The sequence below is a fragment of the Meles meles genome, chromosome 19 (genome assembly GCF_922984935.1).
Source record: "Meles meles chromosome 19, mMelMel3.1 paternal haplotype, whole genome shotgun sequence".
Classification (NCBI taxonomy): domain Eukaryota; kingdom Metazoa; phylum Chordata; class Mammalia; order Carnivora; family Mustelidae; genus Meles; species Meles meles.
In genome coordinates, this window is record NC_060084.1 from 51,034,984 (window position 1) to 51,052,246 (window position 17,263).

General features: G+C 58.1%; 1 protein-coding gene across 1 annotated transcript in view; it reads left to right on the forward strand.

Moving 5' to 3' along the window:
* The first annotated feature begins 860 nt into the window (after nucleotides 1–860).
* Nucleotides 861–17,263, forward strand: part of GRIN2D (glutamate ionotropic receptor NMDA type subunit 2D) — a 38,850-nt gene continuing 22,447 nt past the window's right edge. Inside the window, exons 1-8 of the mRNA XM_045986936.1 lie at nucleotides 861–950; nucleotides 1,791–2,080; nucleotides 5,264–5,754; nucleotides 9,903–10,522; nucleotides 14,065–14,179; nucleotides 14,510–14,721; nucleotides 14,985–15,153; nucleotides 15,629–15,782. Of these exons, the coding sequence (XP_045842892.1) occupies nucleotides 5,290–5,754; nucleotides 9,903–10,522; nucleotides 14,065–14,179; nucleotides 14,510–14,721; nucleotides 14,985–15,153; nucleotides 15,629–15,782 (1,735 nt within the window). The 5' untranslated portion in view covers nucleotides 861–950; nucleotides 1,791–2,080; nucleotides 5,264–5,289. The remainder of the gene's footprint in view (nucleotides 951–1,790; nucleotides 2,081–5,263; nucleotides 5,755–9,902; nucleotides 10,523–14,064; nucleotides 14,180–14,509; nucleotides 14,722–14,984; nucleotides 15,154–15,628; nucleotides 15,783–17,263) is intronic.

Sequence of the window (17,263 nt, forward strand, 5' to 3'; positions counted from 1 at the left end):
ACTGCTTTCCTCTTGGATGTTTGAGTACCCATGGGTGACAGAGGCCAGGGTACCTCAGTAACAGAAGTGGCATTGGTTTCCTCAGAGGCCTGGATGGATGGGCTGCCTGAGGGTGACATCCATCAGTCTCGGACTCGTGGCCCCCTGAAGTCAGCTTGTGCTGGGGGGTCGGGTTGTCTGAGTTCCCAACCAGGACTGGGCCTGGAGGAAGGGATCTGAGGGAGGAGGCACTGGGGGACTTTAGGGTCGGAGGGAGGAGGGGGTTGGGGACTTGAATTGCCCAATCTGAGAGAGGAGGGGGCTGGGAGCCCAGACTCCTGGCTTCATGATGGAGACCTAGTTTGCAAGCCTGGCTTCTGGGGCAATAGAAGCCAAAAGATGGGTCCTAGCATGGCGGAGACGGAAGGCTGAGAATGGCCTCCTGCTTCTCAAGCTTCAAAGTAGGGAGGGGGCAGAGGGCAGTAGCCCCGAGGCCCTGGAGTCCAGGACCAAAGCCACTGTGTCAATGCTGGGTTCTGAGTCCCTGCCTCCCTCCCCTCCACACCGCCCGCCCCCCAGCCCCACTCAATACACACTTCCTCCCTTTTTATTTGCGACCCCTCGTTCTCTTGTCCCAGGAGGAAGGCGGAGGCTGGGAGTTGGGGTTGGGGGCGGCCCCCTCCCCCAGCCCCGGCAGGAGGAGGGGTCCCCAGGGAGGCCAAGAGGGGGGCTGTGGGTCTCCCGGCAGGGGCGTACGGGGACTGAATGTTAATCGCATCCCAAGTGAGTGTGTGTGTGCGAGAACAGAGCGAGTGTGCGAGTCCCTCCCGCTCCAGCTCCTCCGAGCAGCGGCTGCTGCCGCCACCCTCCGCCCGCAGCCGCCCTCGGCCACCAGTGCCCAGCTGGGGGGTGTCGACCTGGGTGGGTCCGCCTGGCCCCCAGGGGTCTCTCGTGCATCTGCCATCTGCCCGGTGAGGATCTGTGTGTCAGGGTGTCTGGGGCTGGGCTGGTGAAGGGGGGGTGTGTCTGTAAGGGCTGCGGCGGCTAAGAGAGGGAGGGAGGGAGAGAGGGAGGGAGGGGTCTGTCTGTCTGTACCGACTCTGAGCCTCCTGCCTGGGTGTCGTGGGGCCCCCAGTTTCCTCCCCCCGCAGCCCCCCAAACCCGGATGGATGGTGTGTACCTGGACTCTGTGCCTCCTCCCTGCGTCCGGCCGGGTGTCTGGCGTCCCCAGCTGCCTGTGTCCTCCTGTCTGTCCGAACAGCCCCGGACGGCACTGGCAGCCCGGCCCCCATTGGACCCCCTGTGTGCGTGGTGCGCGCGCGCGTGTGTGTGTGTGTGTGTGTGTGTGTGTGTCTCCCTCCTCAAGCTCCGGGGGTGTTGAGGGGGAATCCCAGGGAAGTGAGGCCGTGCGTGTATGCGTGTGTGTATGTGTGTGTTTCTGCCTGGGTTTGAGTGTGGGGGTGCTGAGGGGGGTCTGGAGGTGGCCAAGCGAGGAAGGGACAAGCGGGTCCCCAGACAGGCACCCTCCCGCCCCTCACACAAACGCACACACACCAGCCGCCGGCTTCAGAGGTGACCCAGACAGACAGACAGACACAGACGCTGGAAGGGGGGGGGCGCTGAGGGCACAAAGGGTGGGGGTGCGAATGAGCCAGGGAGAGGCGGGACCGGACACATGGACAGGGGGGAGGAGCCGGGGCTGAAGCGGCAGAGGGGGGCACCCCAGGTGGGCGGAGGGGGGATCCCCACGGGGTCGGGGCGGTGAGAGGACACCCCGACAGCCTCCGCAATGTCCGGGGCCCAACTTCCAGCGCAACATGTGTAGCCGCGACCTCGCCTAGTTGGGGTGGCCGCAACCTTGGGGGACAGACAGGGCAGGACGGGACCGAAGACCAGGAGGGAGAGCCGGAGGAGCCGGGGACAGGCAGGAGGTCCCCACCGCCGCTGCTGCTGCTGCCGCCACCGCTGCTGCCGCCGCCGCCCCGGGCCTGGCCCCCCAGCGGTTCCCTGAGCCCTCCGCTGAATCTTTCGGTCGCTGGACTCTGGGTTCCGGTCCTGCCCCCCCCCCGCAATACCCCCCACAGAACAGGGTCATGAAAAGGTAAGGCCGGGGTAGGGGATGCAGGGGTGGGGTGGGAATGTGGACCCCCAGATCTAGGACAGGGAAAGTTGGCCGGGGGCCTCAGGGAGGGGGGTGACATGAAGCAGGGGTTTCTGGCCTTCCCCAGCTCCCTTGTCTCCTGGGGGCTCTCCTCCACCCCCTCTCTTTCTCCCTCTCTGAGTCCCTTTTTCCTGGGTCTCTACTCCTCAGACCTCCTAACCCCCCATTTCTCGGACACTTTGCACCCTCTCCCTAGCACTGCATACCTGACACCCCATATCTGTCTCTGTCCCCTATCTCTCCATCCCATCTTCCCTCTGCATCCCCCTGCCCGCATCGGTCTCCCCCCTCGCTGGCCGGCCCTCTCCCTCTCTCCTCTCGCTCTCCCCTCCCTTCTCAGAGCTATGAGTCTGCTATTAATACCCCCGCCAAGGACCTTGAGGGCATCCAGGCCCCGAGCACCCCTCACCCCAAGCTACCACCCCTTCCTCAAGGTTCTGGAATACCCTTCCAGCCTGTTCTGAGCACCAGGATTAGGGTGGGGAGAGAACGGTGTTGGGGGGGGGGGGACGGAATGCCGTCTGCAGCACGCTGCAAGGGGGGGGCGGGCTGTTGATCAAAGTGGCCTCTTGCCTCTTCTGTGATGGATTAAGGGGGGAGTGATGGAGACAGGGACACCCCAGGAATCTCTGGCACCCTCCTCCTTCTTAGCTGGGGGACAGCCTGTGCTGTGTACAGGACCTGAGTGGGATGACAGGAGGCTGGAGCTGGCAGGGAATGGGGAGGGGGGCCTCCCAGGATGTTGGGACTGACGGGGTTTGAGGCAAAAAGGGGGTTCTTAAGGGAGGAGAGGGCTACGGACCTGGACTCCTGGTTTCAGGGCATAGAGGAGTCTGGGCACCCAATTTAGGGGCTGGAGGGGGCCAAGAATTCTGGGTCCTGGGAAAAGACAGAACTGAGCACCCGGACTCCCGGGTCCTGGGGGAGAAGGGTGCTGAGACTCATCTTGAGTCTTTATGGGAGAAGTTCAGAGAGAGCTTCTGTGTCTGAGGGAAGAAGGGGCTGGGGGCCCAGTCTCCTGAGTCTCCAACAGGCAGGGGATGAGGGGGTTCGGCTCTTGGGCCCCATGGATGGACCTGGGGACTGAGACCAGGTGGAGATTGAGGGCCTGGGCAATGTGATCCTGGAGGGCGTAGGTTATGGGAACTGGGCCTCCAGAGGCCCCCAGTGGCTAGAGATGCCACTCCTCAGACCCTAGAGGGGAGGGAGACTGCCCTCACCAGGAGAGGACTCATCTTCCTAAGAAGGGTGGGGCTGGAGTTGCCCTCCTGGGCCTCAGCAGGGAACAGGACCCTGGGGTCCCCAAGGACAGAGGCCAAGCAGGGGTGGATCTGAGAGAGGCAGAGGAGGGTCTGAGGAATGAGAAGCCACCAGGAAGGGAGGAGAGAGTGAGTGTTAACCCTGCCAGGGCCAGGCCACAGCTGTGGGTTATTTTGGGGCGGGGGGGGGGGGGTCTATTCTGAGCACTGATTGAGCCAGCTGCTTGGGGAAGGGCAGAGGAGAGGAGGGGCCAGGGGAGCCAGGATTTGGGAGGGACGGGCACACTAGGAGTCCCCACCCCCACCCCTGGGGAGACCGTGGCCCAGGATCCCTAGGAAGGCAGGTGTGGGGGGGGGGCAGTGAGCCCTCTAGAGCAGGGGAAGGGGTGTGGGCCTTTCCCCCACCCTATCTGTGGGGTAGAGGAGGCCTGCGCTACCATGGCAACCGGACAGGAGCCTGATTGACAGCCAAGAGAGAACTCTTCCCCCTCTGGACACTCACCCCCTCAGGAAGCCCCTAGTGCAGGCTCTAATCTCTCTCTGGGAACCAGGAGTCCAGGCCCCCAGTGCCCTCCTCCTTCAGACCCAGGAGCCAGGAGTCTGGGCTCCCAGCCCGACCACCCCAGGCAGCTAGTATTCAACAGGGGACACAGGAAGAGAAGCTGTATTTCCTCTAATTTACTAAATTGCTCTGGGCTGGGAGCCAGGGACCCCTGCCCCCCCAGCTCTCCACAGCTGTGCCCCCCAACCCTGCAACCCAGTCTGGGCCTTGACTCTCTTTCTAGCTCTCATTGAGACTTGGGGGCATAGGGACAGCTTGGGGGACAAAAACAAGTTGGGGGTTGTGGTCGAGGTGGGGGGTAAGGTCCTGGGGGTGTTTTCTCTCCTTGGGATGCCCCGCTCATTTCTTTTTCTCTCTTCTCTCCCCCCACACACCTGACCCCTTTTCCCTTTCTCATTTTTTTCCCCTCACTTTTCTTCCTTTTATTTTTGATCCCTCCTGCCACCCGCCTTCCCGGCCTTCCTTTCATGTCTGTGCTGGGCACCTCCCTGGTGGGGGTCTTGATCTTTGCCTTGGTTCGCTATTTCTGTCTTCCTATGTTTTCTGTGTGCTCTGCCTGCCTCCTCCCTCAATCTGTTCTGCCTGTTTCTCCATCTCTTGTGTGTCCGTGTCTCTTGGTGGCCGTGGGGTCCATCTCCGTCTTTCTGGGCTTCTTTCCATCTTCCTGTCTCTGTCCAACTTTCTCGCCTCTCTTATCTCTCCCGCCTTCCCTGTCTATCTCTGCATCTCTCCCTGCCTCCCTATCATTCCCTCCCTATTTCTGTCACCTCTGTGTTATCTCTCTCTGCCTCCTTCCTCTCCCTGTCTCTGTCACTCTGACCCTCTCTCTCCTGGTCTCTGTTTCTCCTTCCATCTCTCTCCTTATTCCTGTCCATGTCTCTCTCTGACCATCTCTCTCTGGCTGTGTTCATTGCTCTTCGCATCTCCCTCGGTATCTTTCTGCTCTATTCTGATCCCATCTCTGTGGGTCTGTTACCCATCTGTCCTGTCTCATTGTCCTCCCCATTCCTGCCTTGTCTATTTCCTTTCCCTATCTCTGTATCTTCTCTGTCCCCATTACCCACCTCCACTTTCCCTGTCTCCTATCTCTGGCTCTCCCTTTGCCTGTGTGTGTGTGTTTCTCTCTGTCGCTCCCTGTCTCTATTATCCCCACCTTTCCCTCTCCTCCCTATCTCTGCGTCTCTCCCTCTGTCTCTTCTCCGTGTCTCTATCTTGTCTGCTCTCTCTGTGTCTTCCTCTCATCTGTGTCCCTCTCCGCTCCCGGGGTCTCCCCGGTTCGGCGCGCCCGCTCTCCCGTGTCAGAGGCCGCCCGGAGGGGCCCGCAGGCGATGCGCGGCGCCGGTGGCCCCCGCGGCCCTCGGGGCCCCGCTAAGATGCTGCTGCTGCTGGCGCTGGCGTGCGCCAGCCCGTTCCCGGAGGAGGCGCCGGGACCGGGCGGGGCCGGCGGGCCCGGCGGGGGCCTCGGCGGGGCGCGGCCGCTCAACGTGGCGCTCGTGTTCTCGGGGCCCGCGTACGCGACCGAGGCGGCCCGCCTGGGCCCGGCAGTGGCGGCGGCCGTGCGCAGCCCTGGCCTGGACGTGCGACCGGTGGCGCTGGTGCTCAACGGCTCGGACCCGCGCAGCCTCGTGCTGCAGCTCTGCGACCTGCTGTCGGGGCTGCGCGTGCACGGCGTCGTGTTCGAGGACGACTCGCGCGCGCCCGCCGTCGCGCCCATCCTCGACTTCCTGTCGGCGCAGACCTCCCTGCCCATCGTGGCCGTGCACGGCGGCGCCGCGCTCGTGCTCACGCCCAAGGTGCGCGCGACCTGCGGGGGGACGGGTCCCGCCTTGGGTGGGGGGGGCGGGGCCCGCCTTGGGTGGGGGGGCGGGGCCCGGGTGCAAGTGTAGAGTCAGGTCTAGCGGAGGGACGGGGCTGAGTCGGGGGCGTGGCCTATAGGGTGAGGGGCGCCCGCAGGGGGACTGACCCAGGAGCACGGTGAGAGACAGGCCTGTCCTGGTCAGAGTATACGGAGGACTGAGGGTCTGCGGGAGGACGGAGTCAGGGGAGGGAATGGAATCTGGGGAAGAGGCGGGGTTAGGGCAGCGAGGGGCGGGGACTGGGAACAAAAAGGGTGCGCCAGAGGGGGCCAGCTCTGAGGGAGGAGTGGGATCTGGGGATCAGTAAGGGAGGAGTCAGTTGGAAAGGAACGGGGTTCAGGAGGGGGTGGGGTCTAGTGAGGAGGCAGGAGCCAGGAAGGCAGGGAGAGGGCCAGGAAAGGGAACGCGGAGGTCAGGGTACTGAAGGACAGGTCAGCTGTCAGGGTACTGAAGGACTTGGTCAAACTGATTCGGCCAGCTGAGCAAGCGAGGGCTCTCGAAGTCTAGGTAGGAGGACGAAGCCATCCTGTGAAAGGAGGAGCGGGAGGAGAGGGGTCGCAGATGAGCTGGGGAAGGGCAGAACCATGCAGCCAGGAAGGGGAGGCGACGGCAGTCTGGCAAGGGGAGAGCTAGCTGGTGCGGTGGCCCAGAGGGAGGCCAGAAAGATGGCAGGGCCTACGCTCAGGACGAAAGGGGCGAGATCTAGAGTGGGAAACAGTCTCGGGAGTGGGGTGTGGGCAGAAGCACAACCCCAGTCGTAAGGTGTGGAAAGCGAGAATCCGGAAGCTGGGCATGGGAGGCTGAAGGCCCACCGGAAAGGCAGGCCCAGTCAATTAGAAGGCCAACCCACGAGCCTGCCGGAGAGAAGGGCAGAGGCCGAAACGGGTTGTGGCCTGGAAAGAGGCCTGCCACCCGAGGGCACGGGGGGACCAGTTGGAGCAGACTTCTGGTAGGAAAAGAAAGACCTGGACCAAAACCCGGTTGCACGCATTGAGCAGAAGGTACAGGCTAGGACGAGAGGTCTGAGAAGGGGCGGGGCCTGTTTGGGGGTGGAGCCAGTGTAACGGAAGTAGTACTAGGGTGAATGGGGCCATCTGAGTGGGTGGAGCCTAAGCCCCCACCAGTTCCCCACTTGGAGGGCCAGTGGCTTCGTGACTAGGTCCCTCTTACATCCTGGGACTTGCAGTTCTCTCCTGTCCAGGGCATTCTGGGAAGGGCCTCTGGCCAACTTTCTTCTTTTAGACAGTTGCCCAGAGATTTGCAGGCAGATCACCTTCAACGTGAACTGCTACTCCCCTGCTGCCGCCTTTATGGCCTACCGAGAGATGTGGTTCCCCTGACTCCACTGATGCTGAGAAGGGTGGAGCACTCTGTTCTGTCACCAGGGTACTGTGGCCCGGCCCGCTCGGGTACGCGCGTTGTCTTTTGGGAAATGTAGTCCCTTCAGTAGCTCTGGATACGTGCGTTGCCTTTTGGGAAATGTAATCCCTTCGGTATCTCGGGATGGAAGAAAGAGGGGTCCTCATAGGGCCGTCGTGCTTCCATTGAATGCTGGGAACGTGGCATATCTCCGCTTGCCAAGGATGAGGTCCTCCCAGGATTCTCATTGCAGGCTGGAAGGCCTCATCTGCTCAGGACAACTGTCTCCTGTACATAAAACCACAGACACACGCCTCGGAAGAAAGTTCACTACTTCTCACTGAGGGCTGACTCTGTGCCTGTGCCGGGACTGTTTTAGTTCCGGGGAAATACAGTCGTGAAAAGGTGGGGGCGGGGGTGGAGAAAAGACAGGACCCCTGCTCTCTATGGAGCTTGCATTCAAATGGGGAGACAGAAAGCAAATAATAGATTGTGAAATCCGTCCTGTAGGATGGCAGTCAGGGGAGGCCTCCCTGAGGAGGTGGCAAATGATCTCGACCTGAGGAATGAGAAGTGGCAGGTCCGGCATGAAGGAGCTGAGGGAGAGTGTCCCCGCGAGAGGCAACAGCTAAGGGCCAAGCCCTTGAAGCTGGAAAGAACTTGGTGTGTTTGAAGAAGAACAGAGAGGTGGGGGTGGCGGGAGATGAGGTCAGACAGGCAGCAAGGGCCAGTCCATGCAGGGCCTGTGGGCCAAAGTGAGGGCTTTGGCTTTGACTCTAAGGTAGGAGTATTGGAAGGTTTCCAACGAAGAAGAGATGGAATCCAACTAATATTTTGGAAAAGATGACTGTGGCTGCTGATGGAGAATGGACTGGAAGATGCAAAAATGTTAGCAGAGAGCGGTCAGGAAGCTGTTCCAGTTCTCTAAGCAAGACAGCAGTCAACGAGGGTTGTGATGGAGCAGGAGTGAAGAATGGGGTTGTGTTTTTTGTTTTTTGTTTTTTTGCTTTTGTGTTCTTAAGATTTTATTTATTTGTCAGAGAAAGAGAGAGCACACAAGCAGGGGGAGCAGCAGGCAGAGGGAGAAGCAGGCTTCCAGAAAAGCAAGGAGCCTGGTGTGGGGCCCCCATCCCAGGATCCCGGGATCATGACCCAAGCCAAAGGCAATTGCTTAATCAACTGAACCATCCAGACATCCTGTGAATGGGGTTGTTTTGAACAGGGAGCTGAGAAGACTAGAAGATGGCCTGGATTAGGTGTGAGGGAAAGGATGATTTAGCTTTGGGAGCTGAGCAGCTGAATGAATAAGGAAGAGAAGACCCAAAACAGGTTTGAGCCTGGGGAGTGGGGGTTGATGAGATCAAGAATTCTGTTTTGACATGCTAATTTTGAGATGCTGCTTGGAAATCCAAGAGGAGATGTTGAGTAGAAAGGGAGATAGGTCTGTCTGGAGCTCCCGAGAGAGAGGTACAGTCACAGAAGAGGTGCCATCAACATATTCAGGGCAGCATAATAAGAACTTTCTGCAACGAGGAAGACTGTCTGTATCTGCTCTATCCAGTATGATGGCCACTGGCCACGTGTGGCTCTTAAGCACTTGACATGTGGTCAGTGCAGACAGGGAACTAAATGTTATTTAATTTTAATTAATTTAAATGGGTGGCTACTGGCTACCATAGTGGATTGCACAGACCACCGTGTTTTGTTTTGTTTTGTTTTTAAGATTTCATCTATCTGACAGAGAGATCACAAGTAGGCAAAGAGGCAGGTAGAGAGAGAGGGGAACAGGCTCCCCGCTGAGCAGAGAGCCCGATGCGGGGGCTCAATCCCAGGACACTGAGGTCATGACCTGAGCCAAAGGCAGAGGCTTTAACCCACTGAGCCACCCAGGTGCCCCAGAAGACCATATTTAAACACATGGGTCTAGATGAGATCACCAAGGAGGGAGGACAGAGAAGAAAAGAGAACACTAGAGCACTTCTGTGTTTAAAATTCTGACTGAGGAAGAGTTCAGCAAAGAAAACAGAAGAAGTGAGGGAGGCAGGAGGAAAACCAGAGAACTGCAAGTCCACTCAGCAAAGCTGCAACCTGCTGGGAGAGACAGTACCTTCCGTACCCTCTTTGCATGCTGGGAAATGTAGTCTCTCTCAGTAGATGCTGGGGACTGTAGTTCCCTCCCTGGAAGCTCTGTGTGTTCTAGGGTAATGTTCGCTGCTGTGACGGATAAACCCCCACGTCTCGATGGTTCAACCCAATGGAAGGTTGTTTCTCACTCATCTAAAATCCAAACAGGTGTTCCTGATTAGAGGTGGCTCTCCGCCAAAGGATGACTGAGGGGCTCAGGCTCCTCCCTCTCATGGCTTTGTAATCCGCATAGGACTTCAGAGTTCTCTCCTGGAGCCTCTGCATGTGTTCTCAGGGAAGGGAGTAAGGTGCACGGGGGAGAGCTTTTCCAGATGAGTCTAGAACTCAGTCCCATGGCTAAACCTAACACAGGCCTAGCTCTGTGCACCAGCAAGGAAAAGGGGCAGGGTTTGGTGAAGAGCTAGGCAGTTGCCTTATTGAGACCTGTGACATACCCGTGGCCACTGGGAGCTAGGATGCCCTCATCAATTGCTGGGAGATGAGGTCCGTTTGAGCACTGGGAACTGAAGGCCCGCTCCTGGTTGCTGGGAGCTGGGGTCTCCCTGTGGGGAAGCTTGACATCCTCCTCCTCCTCCCCGCAGGAGAAGGGCTCCACCTTCCTGCAGCTGGGCTCATCCACAGAGCAGCAGCTCCAGGTCATCTTTGAGGTGCTGGAGGAGTACGACTGGACATCCTTTGTGGCGGTGACCACGCGTGCCCCCGGCCACCGGGCCTTCCTGTCCTACATCGAGGTGCTGACTGATGGCAGCATGGTGGGCTGGGAGCACCGCGGGGCACTGACACTGGACCCGGGAGCAGGAGAGGCCGTGCTGGGAGCCCAGCTCCGCAGCGTCAGCGCGCAGATCCGCCTGCTCTTCTGTGCCCGGGAGGAAGCCGAACCGGTGTTCCGGGCAGCGGAGGAGGCTGGCCTCACGGGGCCTGGCTACGTCTGGTTCATGGTGGGGCCCCAGCTGGCCGGAGGCGGAGGCTCAGGAGCCCCTGGAGAGCCCCCTCTTTTGCCAGGAGGAGCCCCACTGCCTGCCGGGCTGTTCGCCGTGCGCTCGGCTGGCTGGCGGGATGACCTGGCCCGGCGTGTGGCCGCTGGTGTGGCCGTCGTGGCCAGAGGTGCCCAGGCTCTGCTACGTGACTATGGCTTCCTGCCGGAGCTCGGCCATGACTGCCGTGCCCAGAACCGCACCCACCGAGGGGAGAGTCTGCATAGGTGAGTGGAGTTGGTGTGGGAGGGCTGTGGGAAGGTTCCAGAGCCTGACTACTCACTGGCTAGCAGCCTCAAATGGGTCGCGTCCCCTCTCAGAGCCTCAGTTTACTTTTCTGTAAAACAGATACAGTTCGCTCTCCTGCTTGGGATTAAATCAGGCAATTTGGAAAAAGCACCCAAAACAGTGAGTGTATTGCGATATTTCCTGATTTTAAGATGAAAAATTTCCCCCAGTTTCATGTCTTTGAAATCAAGACATACTTTACAATTGATGGCTTATAGCACTTTTTTCTTCTCTTGTGGTACAAAAAACTAGAGATGCACCCTATAGTTGATGGCATCTCGGGTATGATGACATTCCCTAGAGTATAAGCTGAATTTCAGCAACAAAATGACCCAACAATCCAGTGGCCCAAAGGAGACAGAAGTTGTTCTTCCTCACTTAACCGAAAATGAGGGTCCCCTGGCTGACTCTGTCGGTGGAGCGTGCAACTCTCCAACTTGGTGTTGTGAGTTCGTGCCCCATGGGGATACGGGGTGTAGAGAGCACTTTAAAAAAGAAAAAGATTTTATTTATTAGAGAGGGAGAGAGTACAAGCAGGGGGAGCGACAGAGGGAGAGGGAGAAGCAGACTCCCCGCTGAGCAGGACCCTGGGATCATGACCAGAACCGAAGGCAGACGCTTAACTGACTGAGACCCCAGGTGTCCCTGGGCGGCCCGGGCTGCCTTATTGGTTGTTTACAGGCGCGCCACATGCAAATTATTTAGAGTCGATTCTGATTGGCTAGCGACTGTGGCTGAGGCGGGGGGTGGGGGGGCGGGGGGGGTGGGGAGCGGCAATTGTTAGAGTCCTAAGGTCTTATCTGCATGGGGCTTGTACTAGAGGACCGGGAGGTGTGGACTCTAGCTGGACAGGTGTGTGCCCGGCTTACACACTGTTGTTTTAGAAGAGAACAGGGTTTGGTGCATCTTGGAAGGAGGTGGTGACAGGTGGAGAAGAAAACCCAAGGGACAAGAATTGAGAATCGGTGACTTGGGGGACAGGATCCGGGGACAAGAGGGTGAGAAAAGCATCCCTCGTTCATAAATACTTACTGAGCACCCGCTAGGAACTAGGGCTCATGCTGGGCTCTGGGAACACGGAGATGAATAAGACCATGGACTTCTCTTCAAAGAACACAGGGTCCTGTAGGGGTGGCAGACAGGGACAGGATAATGACAACACAGTGTGATGCTTGCTATCACGGAGGTGGCCCGGGCATTGTGGGAGAACCAGCGGGAATACTGTCTGCGCCAGGACATTTCTGGTTGCCGGAGGCAGAGTCTCATTCAAGTTTCCTAAGGGAAAAGGGGGGTTATTGGCAAGATAAACATGCACAGAAACCCAGACGCCAGGAATTGAGGCCAAGCCTGGGGACCAGCTACCCTTTCATCTCTTTCTGATTGTCTCCCTCATACTCTCTCCACCTCCACCCCTCTCTGTCTGACCTGCCACTCCCAGAGGCTGTCCAGTTCTTCTCTTACTGCTCACCGTTTACCCAGAACTTCTGCTCTCTCTGCTGATACCCATAATTTCATCCTATCCTGTCCACCACCCATTCGCCCAACCACCCCAAATCTCACAGCCAATGTCTTCCCAAAAGACAGATTTCATTGGTCCAATCAGCCTTCCAAACTAGGCTACTCTGTCACAGGTCAGCGTATGGGGTCAGGGAGGTCCCCAAGAGGAGGAGACATCTAAGCAGACACCTGACGGATGAATGGCTCATTCATTCATTTATTGAATGAGTCCTTATCAGAGTCTGCTATGTGCCAAGCACTGCTTTGGGCACAAGGGTACATGGTGTTGAACAAAGTCCCTGCTCTGAGCCGACAATCTCATAGGGGAGACAAACAGTAAACAAACAAGATAAAGAAGAAATACCAGCAGGTGATTAAACAGGTAGAATATGGTGCAGGGTGCAGGGCCCCTGGGTGGCTCAGTGGGTTAAAACCTCTGCCTTCAGCTAGGGTCATGATCCCAGGGTCCTGGGATGGAGCCCCGAATCGGGTTCTCTGCTTAGCTGGGAGCCTCCTTCCTCCTCAATCTCTCTCTGCCTACTTGTGATCTCTGCCTGCCAAATAAATAAATAAATAAATAAAATCTTTTTAAAAAGGAAGAAAGAAAGAAAGAAATGCCCAGGGTGCTAGGTTAAGTGAAGCTGTCTGGAAAGGTCTTTCTAAGTAGATGAAATTTGGAGGTAAGAAAAAAGAAATGGGCAAAGAAACAGAGCCAACCGTTGGAAGATCTGAATGAAGAGAAGGGAGGGGGGACAGCAGGTGCAGGGGTGCTCACTCGGGCTGGAACTGCCCATTTGGGAGCCTGAAACAAAGCCATTGTGGCTGGAGCTTAGCGAGTAAGGTGGGGATAGGGTGTGGAGAAACAAGTGAGGCCCATAAAGACCCAAGCTCATGTAGGGCATTTTGGCCACAGGAAGGGGTTTGGATTTGATTCTAAGAGCGGTTAAAATTTCAGGCAGGGGGGAACAGCATCGCACCAAGGCCCAGAGGAGAGAAAAATTCAGGCATGTTGGTGGGACCGCAACAGCTCAGGGTGGATAAAGGGAAGAGAATTGGCATTGAGGGTGATGAGGCTGGGGGTGAGGGCTGACAGGGCCAGGCCACAAGGGCCTCTAATGCCAGGTTGAGAGGCTGGACTCTGTTCAGGAGCACTGAGGAGCCATGGATGCGTTATGAGCAGGAAAGGAGAGGAGTCAGTTTCACATACAGAAAGACCTCTCAGGGTGGAGTGTGGAATAGACTGGAGGAGAGAGAATGGAGGTTGGGGGCTGGGCAGGAGGCTGGGGCAAGGGTCCAGGGGGTCTGTGGTAATGGAGAGGCGGGATGACATGGAGAGATCCTGGGGGCAGGAAGGTGGCACTTGGGGACTGAGGGGGGAGGCGAGTGAGGAGGTAGGGATGGCAGTAGAAGGTCCCGTGCAGTGACTGGGGTAGGGACAGGCATTCACAGTACAGGTGCCATGCACTGTGAAGATCATCTGCAAGTCCAGAGGCCTTCTGGGGCTTCTCCCAGAGGAAGGGGCACTTGAGCTGAATCTTGGAAGGCATAAGAATCAATCAGGGTGAGAAGGGACAGAAAAGCATTTTTCAAGCAGACAGCATAGCCCCTACAATGCTCAAGAGATAGGAAACCACTTGATACGTTTTGGGGACAACTTTGCATTCAGAAAGGGCTTGAGGTGGAAGGAGTTTGAGGGGAGGCAGAGATCAGAGATGGGCCGGCACAGCCAGATGGGGCCAGAACACAAAGGGTCTCTAAGAGGACCTCCAACTCAGGCTGAGGGTCTGCGACCCTGTTCAGGGGGTGCTGGTTATCAGGCAGAGACTGCTGAACAAAGAAGGGGAATGTTTGGGTGTTCAGGGTCTTGGGGGAGAAATTCCAGCTAGGGGCCAGGGCTGGTCCAGAGAAAGGGGGTTTTTCTCTGCCTTCAGCCACTTAGGTCCAGTCCAGGTACCCACATGTCGCCTCCCTTCCTCCTGGGCAGGTATTTCATGAATATTACCTGGGATAACCGGGATTATTCCTTCAATGAGGATGGCTTCTTGGTGAACCCCTCTCTGGTGGTCATCTCCCTCACCAGAGATAGGACTTGGGAGGTGGTGAGTCCCCGCCCCAACCCCAGGCGCGGGAGAGGGCCTGGAGTCCCAGGCACTGATGGGGAGGGTGTGGGGACACAGACCCCTTGGTCTGGACCGAGATGAGGACTCTGGCCTCTGAGGGAGGAAGGAGGCCGGACTTCTAGGTCCTGGCAGAAGTAAGTGAGAGCCTGGACCTGTGGGTTCAAACGGGAAGAGGGAAATGGGGCCTAGTCTCCTGGATCTAAGGGAGAAGAAGCGGGGGCCCAGGGTTCTGAGGAAGGAGGGGCCTGATGGCCAGGACATCCCACAAAGTCCCCACCCTGGAGCCTGAATCCCCTTCTCTTGGCCAAGGTGGGCAGTTGGGAGCAGCAGACTCTCCGCCTCAAGTACCCGCTGTGGTCCCGCTACGGCCGCTTCCTGCAGCCGGTGGATGACACGCAGCACCTCACCGTGGCCACGCTGGAGGAGAGGCCCTTTGTCATTGTGGAGCCCGCGGACCCCATCAGTGGCACTTGCATCCGAGACTCTGTGCCTTGCAGGAGCCAGCTCAACCGCACCCACAGGTGACAGCCCGGGCTCCAGGGCTTGCAGCCCCGCGGTCCTGGCCCCCAGCCCCTCCTCTCTTGGAATTCAGAACCCACAGAGCCCTCTCGCTTGGTCACCCTGGGCAAGTCACGGAACTCCTTTGAGCCTCAGTTTCCCCAGAAAGCGCTAACCATAGTTTTAGCTGCTGTGTGTCTCTCCCGCCATACCCTCATCTCATGGGAGAGTCTGAAGTGGGGCGGGGGGAATGCCCAGCATCCCCAAGCCTGCTCACTCCCCGCAGCCCTCCTCCGGACGCTCCCCGCCCGGAAAAGCGCTGCTGCAAGGGCTTCTGCATCGACATTCTGAAGCGGTTGGCGCAGACCATCGGCTTCAGCTACGACCTCTACCTGGTCACCAACGGCAAGCACGGAAAGAAAATCGACGGCGTCTGGAACGGCATGATCGGGGAGGTGGGGCGCCTGATGGAAGTGAGGGTGGGAAGGAGGTGGGCTGGGGGGGGGCCATCGCGCTGGAGCTCTGTGGCTGGAGGGGCGTGGCCAGAAGGAGCGAAGCCCGGGCCTTGGGGGGGCGGGGCCCCGGCTGGGGGCGGGGGCACAAGGCCAGAAACTGTGGGCGGGTGGGGCGGGGCTAGGAGGGTGGTCCTCCCAAAGGAAGGGGGCGGGGCCAAGAGGACTGAGTCCAAATCCGCAGAGCGTGTTCTGGGAACGGGGCTGGGCCTGGAGCTACCTCTTCCCACCCCTCCTCTCCGCCTCTCACCTCCTCCTCTCCTGCCCCACTCTGCGCCCCCCTTCAGCCACCCCGCCATCCTCCTAGCCCTCTCTGTCACCCTGTCACTGGTCACTTGGGGCCCGGTTTTGCCCACCATCCGCCTCTGTGCGCTTGACGCAGCCAGGATCCTTCACCCCTTCCTCGCCCTCACTGCAGGTCTTCTACCAGCGTGCGGACATGGCCATCGGCTCCCTCACCATCAACGAGGAGCGGTCCGAGATCGTGGACTTTTCTGTGCCCTTCGTGGAGACGGGCATCAGCGTCATGGTGGCCCGCAGCAATGGCACTGTGTCCCCCTCCGCCTTCCTCGGTGAGCCCGGGGTCCTGGGACGGCAACACCGGGACACCTGTGTGCTCAGTTCCCATCCTGGTATTGCCTGTCCCCACGCCGTGACTGGTGAGGTGGTGTCACTTCTGAACTTGGGTTTCCCAATCTGTAAAATGGGAGAAGTCATTTTACCACGAGGCCAAGGGAACTGAGCTTCAGGAACCTTCTCTCGCACATTCCCTTCAAGGCCATGTACCTTGTATTCTTGTATTCATAATTTCGTGTTCTTTTCTTCTTTTTTTTTTTTTTTTTTAATTTTCTTAAAGACAACCCTCCACATTGTATAAGCCTCAGGCCCCCACAACCCCCAAGTCTTCCCCTGTACATGAGATGAGGAAAAGGGATTAGCATGATAGTGGCACAGGATAAGTGCTCTAGTCACTTCTCAGTGTTTACTGAGCATCTATCATGGGCCAGGCTCTGGGCTGCGCCCACAAGCCCCTCTCCTCTAAGAGCTCTTGGCCTCACGGGGAAGACAGAAAGTAATCTCTTACGGCGATACATGGACAAGATCACTTCAGATGGTGATAAATAGTATGAGAAATTAAGCCAAAGTGAGGTGGTGGAGAGGAATGGGGCTGGTGCTGCCAGGAGAGGGCAGGAAGGCCCCTTTGGAGATGGGACCTGAGAAACCGTTCCAGGCAGAGGGAACAGCAGGGGCAAAGAACCCAAAGCGGGACTGTGTGTGGAGTATCTGGGAAATAGCCGGAAGTCTGTGTGACCACAGGGGGCAGTGAGTGATCGTGAGGGGGTGGGAGGCAAGGGCTGAGAGGGAATTGGGGGCCTTGGTGGCTCTGGTAGGAAAGTTGGGTTTTACTCTTAGGGCAATGGCCAAGGTTTTAACTGTAGATGGTGGGGGAGGGGGTATATGGTGAGATCTAGGCTTTTAAAATATCCCACTGCAGGCAGCGGGGGCAGGAGGCCCATGAGAAGGCAGAGAGAGGTCTGCGCAGAGAGGAGGTGGATGTGGGATAGGAAGATGATAGTGAGGGTGGGAAGAGTGACCAGGCTTGGAGTGTGGGTAGGAAGCTGGCCCCTGATGGTTGGTGGCTATGAGGTAGATGGGGCAGGGATCTCGCTGAACTTGGAAACAAGAGAAGGAAAAGTGCACATCAGGCCAAGGGCAGCTGTTCACGTCAGTTCCCTCTTGCTCTCTGAAGTCTGGGCAAAGCTCCTGGGAGTGACAATGCTGAGAGAAGGGACATCTCTTCCTTTGCTTTTGGTTTCTGTCTGTTTTGCCGAGAGCATCTCTGTGGCTGTCTCTTGGCCAAGGTCTCTGCAGGGTACCCTGAGATGCACCACATGGGGCCCCTGCCTTCACCAGGGAAGTGACAAGGTCATTTTATGCCCCACCACTTCGCCCAGTAGAGGCAATAGGAGTGTCCCCAGATGCTGCAGTGACAGTCCGGGGTGGTGACCCTGCTGTGATGGGGGCAGTCCTGGCCACTTGCGCTTGGCCCAGG